The sequence below is a fragment of the Panthera onca genome, chromosome A1, assembly GCF_046562875.1.
Source record: "Panthera onca isolate mPanOnc1 chromosome A1, mPanOnc1 haplotype 2, whole genome shotgun sequence".
Taxonomy (NCBI): domain Eukaryota; kingdom Metazoa; phylum Chordata; class Mammalia; order Carnivora; family Felidae; genus Panthera; species Panthera onca.
Genome location: NC_138339.1, coordinates 95,257,700 through 95,265,493, shown reverse-complemented (window position 1 = coordinate 95,265,493; position 7,794 = coordinate 95,257,700). Strand labels below are relative to the sequence as shown.

At 38.2% G+C, this 7,794-nt stretch overlaps 1 protein-coding gene across 1 annotated transcript; it reads left to right on the top strand.

Moving 5' to 3' along the window:
* Nucleotides 1–2,687: 2,687 nt before the first annotated feature.
* On the top strand, nucleotides 2,688–4,577 carry SPZ1 (spermatogenic leucine zipper 1). Its single transcript, XM_078442632.2, has one exon. It carries the CDS (start codon nucleotides 2,973–2,975, stop codon nucleotides 4,086–4,088), a length of 1,116 nt encoding a protein of 371 aa, XP_078298758.2. The 5' UTR covers nucleotides 2,688–2,972; the 3' UTR covers nucleotides 4,089–4,577.
* Nucleotides 4,578–7,794: the final 3,217 nt, after the last annotated feature.

Below are 7,794 nucleotides of genomic sequence, written 5' to 3'. Positions count from 1 at the left end.
TAAAAAAAAAAAAAGAAACCACTCTAGAAATCTTTCACCATCTCCAGTGAATTCAAATTTCAGTAAAATTAACAGAAATGTTATTTGAAATTCATTACACTTGTAAGAAGGAACGAAATATTTACATCCTCTTTTTAAAAAAAAATTTTTTTAATGTTTATTTATTTTTGAAGGAGAGAGAGACAGAGTGTGAGTGGGGGAGGGGCAGAGAGAGGGAGACATAGAATCGGAAGCAGGCTCCGGGCTCCCAGCTGTCAGCACAGAGCCTGATGTGGGGCTCAAACCCACGAACTGTAAGATCATGACCCGAGCCGAAGTCAGACGCTCAACCAACTGAGCCACCCAGGTGCCCCTACATCCTTTTTTGATGAAAAAAGAATGATCTTTAGTATCTTGAACAAGCCACCTTCAAACTAGTTTCCATAAAAATTAAAGGCAAAAGTAATATCAGGTTTATGTCCAAAAGCATCAAAAAGCCACAAAAACAAAAATAAAGAATACATATTTTTCAATTATCCATAAAACATAAATGAACATTGATAATTAGGCCAAAGAAAAAATATCAATTTCAAAAGGTAGAAATATTTTATTTTCTGATTACAATGCAATAAAGCTAGAAATTAATGACCAAATCAGAAAAAAAATTCCTTTATTTTGAAGATTTAAAAATTGTCTTAAAAAAATTTTTTTTAAATGTTTATTAAATTTTGAGAGACAGAGCACATGAGTGGGTGGAGGGGAAGAGAGGGAGGAAAACACAGAATCCGAAGCAGGCTCCAGGCTTTGAGCTGTTAGCAGACAGCCTGACACAGGGCTCAAACCCACAAACCACGAGATCATGACCTGAACCAGAGTCAGATGCTTAATTGACTAAGCCACCCAGGCACCCTGATTTAAAGACTATCTTAAATGATAGTTTGAGTCAAAGGGGAAATACCAACAGAAGTTGGATCTTAAGAGGGAGAATGAAGGCGTAAGGGCAATTGCTAGCCTCTGTAATATCATTTTGTTTCCAGTTTATTTACTTTGAAAGAGAGAGCAGGAGCAGCAGAGAGGCAGAGAGAGAGGGAAAGAAAGAGAGAATCCCAAGCAGGTTCTGCACTGTCAGCGCAGAGCCTGATGCAGGGCTCAAACTCACGAACCATGAGATCATGACCTCAGCCGAAACCAGGAATTGGACACTTAACCTACTGAGCCACCCAGGTGCCCCCTGTATGATATCATTGTATGAATTAGAAAAGGTGCTCCTTCTTCAAGTAGAAAAGAAAGACCAACACTGCTGCATCTGTGGATGGCCATGAGGCAGTGTCTCAGAGCCCAACTGACTAGAGATGTGCATGAGGCTCGGGGAAATTAAAGTCAGAGTGAGTTGGTAGCTATGAAAGAAAAAAACATAAATTTCTTTTCTCTAATAAAATAAAAACCATCTACAAGAGCATGAATTTTCCCTTAAGACTGGATGCAAACTTCTAGTTAGTGAAATGCTTACTAGAAAGATTTTGAAGGCAAAGAGAAAGTCTCACATAAGGAATGTTTCTTTTGAATTTAATATTCTCAAGGTTCTGATTCCTAGGAACAAAAAGACAAGAATGCACTAGGTTTAATCCATTTCAGTTACTTTTCTATAGCCCACTACAGGATCTAGTTGTTTCAAATGCTTTAGATAAATTATGCTATTTTTTAGCAAGTTCTTGTGAAAAGTAATGATCAAAGTTTTATATCACCTGTAAATGAATCAGGAACAAGTGTATAAGTCTGTCTTAAAGGATGCCTATTTTTAAAGCTAAGAAAAGTCCCAGTGTGTAATTATGTTAAGGAACCACTCAGATATTCTCTTTTTACTGCAGTGGATTTTTTTCTTTTCTTTTCTTTTCTTTTTTTTTTTTTTTTGAGAGAGAGAGGGAGCATGCCAGTGAGCAAGGGGCAGAGGAAGAGAGAGACAGGGGAGGTGGGGGGACGGGTAGCAGGGCTCACTTGATGCAGGGCTTGTGTTTACCTGAAGCAGGGCTCTTGCTCACCTGATGCAGGGCTTGTGCTCACCGCAAGCAGGGCTCAAGCTCACCTGAAGGGGGGGCTCAAGCTCACTCATCGTGAGACCAGAACTCACAAAAACATGAGATCATGGCCTGAGCCGATGTCAGATGCTTAACAACTGAGCCACCAGGGCACCCCTGGAATATTTTTGAATGCAGCAATTCCATTTCTCGATTTCTCTAAACTCACGAAGACATGCAGCACTTTTTGGGTTCTATTTTGTACGGACAGCTTTGTTTTATGGTAGTATCTCTCCTAGGAGCAATAAGGTTCCAAGGTGCTATGAAAGTCCATGGAGAAGTTTTCACACCATGCACTTAGGTGGTAAAAAAAAAAAAAAAAACAAAAAAAAACAAAAAACAAACAAACAAACAAAAAACCATGTTGCAGTTGAGTTTGGGTTATAGGTAGTAGAGATGAGGTTGGGAGGTCATAGAATACAGTTAGAATGAGTTGAATAAAAACCTAGAAAAGTAGGGAATTTTGGAAAGGACTGGCATAAAGGTCTTTCTGGGATGATGAGTAGGTGTAACTCAAGATAGATTTTGATTCGTGAGTCATTGGGTATGGGGGTTAAGAAGTTTCTATTGTGACAAAAAGAAACAGAAGCTGGAGATAGGCCACAATAGTGCAGTGACAGAATAAAGACCTGGTTGCTAGGGTCAGGGAATGAACACTAGAAGCCTGGAGAAGGGGAGATGGACCCTAGCTCCTGGTCCCCTTACTCACCCTCCCTCTCCCCTAGGTCATCTGAGATGTCACCTTCCGCTTAAACATCATCTCCCTGGTTTGAGACCTTAGCTCTGGTCTCTGGACTTCTGGTTGGTTTTGTATTCCCTACCCATTTGCACAGAGGACCACCCCCTTCCCTTCCTGGAATTTCTAAGGTTTTCTGCTTGCCACATGCTGTAATCACCAGCTCTACTAACTCAGCTGAGATGGAAGTGTCCGCCCTCTCCAAAACTCTTAAACCTACTCCTGATCTCAATCAAGAGTCCTTGGATCCTTGGATTATCATTGCCTTATTCGAAATTGGATCCCTTCCCCCTGTCTCCTGGGGTTCTCTCCCTTCCCTAAATAGTAGTGGTCATCAAGTAACTGAACAACAGACTGCACAAAAGTTTGAAAATCTCTTAAAAGAAATTAAAGACATCATTAAAAGTGTCACAAGTTGTGGAGAGAAGATCACAGAAACAAAAGATTCTTTTGAGGAAACCAGTATTTCTGAGGATGTGTCAGAACTTAAAGAAAAAATCAGAGAACTTGACAAGATAAATAAAGTGTTATTGAAAAACTTGCTTGGTAGTTCAGACCTAGAGAAAGAACAGAATGTAAAGAAACAGGAGATGATACTGGAAAACCAGAATTCCAAGGACATGGTACAAACTTTTGGAAAGGATTTGGTAAGTCATTCAGAAGAAAACAGACCCCTTAATGAAACTCAATTAAGCAAGGAAAAAGCAAATTACAGACACCATCATGTTCAAGAAGAAAACATCAAACTTAGGAGCAACATGGAGCAGTTACTACAGGAAGCTGAACACTGGAATGTGCAACATACTGAGCTTAGTGAACTAATAAGATCATATCAGAAATCTCAGAAAGACATACAAGAAACTCTTGAAAATAATGGAGTGCATTTCCAAATTCAACCAAATAATGAGGTGTCAGCTAAGCATGAACTGGAGGAACAAGTGAAGAAACTGGAACATGACACATATTCATTGCATTTGATTGCAGCTTTGCTGGAAAATGAATGTCAAATCTTACAGGAGAGAATAGAGCTTCTCAAGGAACTCCATCATCAGAAAGAGGGAACTTGGCAAGAAAGTCCAATTCAGATAAATTGTGAACAAGACAAGAAAAAACAGAAACTATCAGAAACAGAGTATAAGGAAAAAATGCAAGGAAGAGATGGTACATCTCAGAAAAAACACAAAGTCTACAAAAGCCTGGATGCTTGTAGTAAGAAAGCGCTTAATAACCGCTTCAATACCCATATTGCAAGAAGAGATCTTGTGGGAAAAAAGAGGCCATCCAGCAGCCTAACTTAGAAAATACAAAATTAGAAGAAAAGACAGTTCTTCAAAAACTGTAATACATCAACTCCAGGCATAACCAATCAGCACACCTAGGATAGATCTGTTGGTTCAACCAAGAGCAAGCTGTAGAACAAGAGGATTAACACGTTATTCATTACCTTAGTACTTACATAAGTTTGGTCTTTCGTGACCTTTATTGTCAACAACAAGTTCATAACCTGTCATACAATTTGCTTGTTTTGTTGTAGTTATTAGAGATTCTATGACCCGTTAACCAAGAAGGAGAAGTTATCAATCTAATCTAAATAAAAACAAGAATGAGCAATGAAAAGTTTTTATTTTCTTTAATCATTTACTGGGTAAGGGGAGTTTTCTTGGGAGGAAGTATATAACACTTTAATTGCGAACCTTTAAAGCTCACTTTTTAAAGGCATGTTTCCTTTTCTTATTATCTATTGAAGTGTGGGAAGTAGTGAAGTAAAGAAGCAAAAAAAAAAAAAATGCTGATAAACCACCCCAGAACAGTTTTTCTCTTCTCGTAAATCTCCACATTCCCTAGCACTATTTTTTCTAATATTCCTCCCTTGATCCTCCACCGGTGAACAGTGGGCATACCAAGCAGCAGAGGCCTTAGGTGAAGGATACTTCAGTTGGTTTAGAAGAATAGATACATATCTGGATTTTGTTCTGTGCTGGCAAAATGCTTTCCACTCCTCCAGGTGGGGGCAGTAGAGTTACCCAGGGGAAAAAGCTGTATCTTTTATTAAGGGAGCTGGACTTCTGATTCCCGGAAAAATAGAGCACATGCATTTCTTCCTCTTCTATTAAGTGTGCTAAAAACCCTGGACGTTATGTATAAAATGAACATATGAAGATTCTGAAATGGAAAGAATGAGATAGACTATCCGGAGACCCTGAGACTTAAGGAACAGCATGATATTGAATTTCCCGGGTTTTCTTTCTATCTCGTATATCCTGGAAAGAATGTTGGAGGAGCCACAACCCAGAAATGCCAATGTACTTACACACAAAAAAATGTTCCCTTTGCCTGCTCTCCCTTGGCAAAGGATGAGGAGAGAGACAGTCTTGGACAGGAAAAGGAGAGGAAGGGGACTCTAGCCAAATTGCATGGAAAATGCCATGTCTCCACCCTCACCCCACCAGTAAATACTGGGTGGCAAGCCTAGACTTTCACCTTTGCCTGGTGGTAATGAGGCACTCCTCCCCTTTTCTTCTGGGATGGTACAGAAGAAGCAGAGTGGGGACTCTGAAGTCCTACCTCCACTTCATGGTAACAACGTGGTCCTCCCCAACCCCCTCCTCTAGTGGATTAGAATGTCATGGAGGCCTTATGCTGCTTTTTTACGCAATTTCCCTGCTGGCACAGCATCAGAAGAGGCCTGCTAAAACAGAAGGTTTAATAAGATCCAGGGTGTCATAATAAAAGGCTAGAATGTCCTGAATACATAGAAAAATCATTAATTATACCAAGAACCAGTAAAATCTCAATTTGAATGAAAAAAGACAACAGATGCCAACATTGGGATGACATAGATGTTGGAATTATCAGATAAGGATCTTAAAGCAGTCATTATAAAAATGTATCACTGAGCAATTATGAACACATTTGAAACAAATGAAAAAATAGAAAGTCTCAACAAATAGAAAATATAAAGAAGAAACAAATGGAAATAGTAGTAAAATAAACTCACTGGATGGGCTTAATAGTAGAAGTTGATGTCAGAGGAAAAATTCCATGAAACTGAGGATAAAACAGTAGGAATTACCCATTGTGAACAATGGAGAAAACAGGCTGAAAAGAAAAGAGTTTCAAGTACCTGTGGAACAGTAACAAAAGATCTGACATTGGTGTCATCAGAGACACCTCCCAAAAGGGGCAGAATGTGACATGAAAAAGTATTCAGTGAATATACGGCTAAAAATCCTCCAAACTTAGTAAAAGGCATCAAGCCACAGATTCAAGAAACTGAGTGAACTCCAAATAGTATAAACTCAAAGAAGTTTGAGGTACTCAAATTTCTGAAACCTAAAGACAAAGTAAAAATCTTTTTTTTTTTTTTTTGTAATTTTTAAATGTTTATTTTTGAGAGAAAGAGAGAGAGCTGAGTAGGGAAGGGACCAGAGAGAGAAGGAGACAGAGAATCTGCTGACAGTGCAGAGCCCACTCGGGGCTCGAACTCATGAATCCATGTGATCATAACCTGAGCTGAAGTTGGCCACTCAACCAACTGAGCCACCCAAGCACCCCAAGACAAAGTAAAAATCTTAAATGCAATTAGAAAAGATTCATTAAACTTAGGGGACAATGATCCAAATGACAGTGAATTTCTCATCAGAAACCATGGAGGCCAGAAGGAAATGAACATGTTTCAAGAACTGAAAGAAATGTGACCCAAGAATTATTTACCCAGTGAAAATATCCTTCAGAAATGAAGATGGAATCAATACATTCTCAGAGGGTAACTGAAAGAATTTGTCACAAGGTCACATCTGTCTGAAAACAATTAGAAAATGAGATTTTTAACTGGGCAACCATGTTGCCCAGGCAGAAGGAAGAATTAATTTTGGAACCATGTGAAGTATTGAGAAAATATTTTTGTATTTCTACACAGGGCTTTCTGGGAAAGTTTTGTGGAACCTTGAGATCTTGGACTAAAAGCCAGCTCTAGAAGATAATTCAGAAAACATGGATAATTAGAACTAAAAAGATGTAAGTTCGGGAAATGTGTGTTTTCTTTTCAAGTTGGGATGAAGCGTGGGACTCCAGAGATATCTCTTGAGTTATAAAGCTGGAGACATTGGGCTTCTCTGGCCCCTGGAGAGATTTATTTACATTATGAAAGGGTTAGAGAGAGTACAAGGATTCTTTACATCTTGTCTTCAAGGAGCAAAGTGTTTTTCCCCCTTCTTCTAGAAGGGTAGGAAGACAGTTGCCTTCTTTCCTACATAAATGCCTAGATTCATTTTCTCCCTTACAGTACAGACCCTATTGCCTGTGGGGTGACATCTGGTTTTCATTGTGTCTCTCCAGGGATAAGAATTAAAGCAGGGAACCAGCACAATTATTATTATGTAAGTAATAATAATCTGTCTCTCATCCAAAAATGTCATGTGTATATTCAGGATTTTATAAAAATGAATGTGAAAAGTCCACAAAGACAATCACAATCTCCACCATAAATTCTATTATGAATGAAGCATAAGGAATAAGAATTTTTCATATGTTGGAAGTACCGAATATACAATTTGAAATATTGCTTCCTACTCACAAATTTACAATCAAACCAGTAGTTACTAAAACAATCATATTTCCTTACATTTGACTTTCCTTCAAATGGAAACTACCATCTATACTATTCTATTTTCCAACCATCTTGATTAATAAAATATGCAGTTCATTTCCATACTTTACCAGATATATGGTTCATATTGCCAAGAAAGAAATTATTGCCAAAATAAATTATAGCTTTTTAATTAAGCTTCTAATACAGTAAGTAATTTCTGCTATTTCAGACCTTCTAGATTTGGCATTAACTTTAACATTTTATATGTGTAAATGCAATTATTTTCCTACCACAATGTTGTATTTATTTTTTTGGTCCAAATCCAAAACATGCAAGTGAGAATTTCTAAAAGCAAGGCATTTTTATAGGTGTTTCATGTGGGTTCCAGTGGTAATGATCTATTCTATTCCTTC

What these genes read in the sequence shown, in the direction of transcription:
- SPZ1 (XM_078442632.2), top strand. Translation starts at nt 2,973, where the DNA reads ATGGAAGTGTCCGCCCTCTCCAAAACTCTTAAACCTACTCCTGATCTC.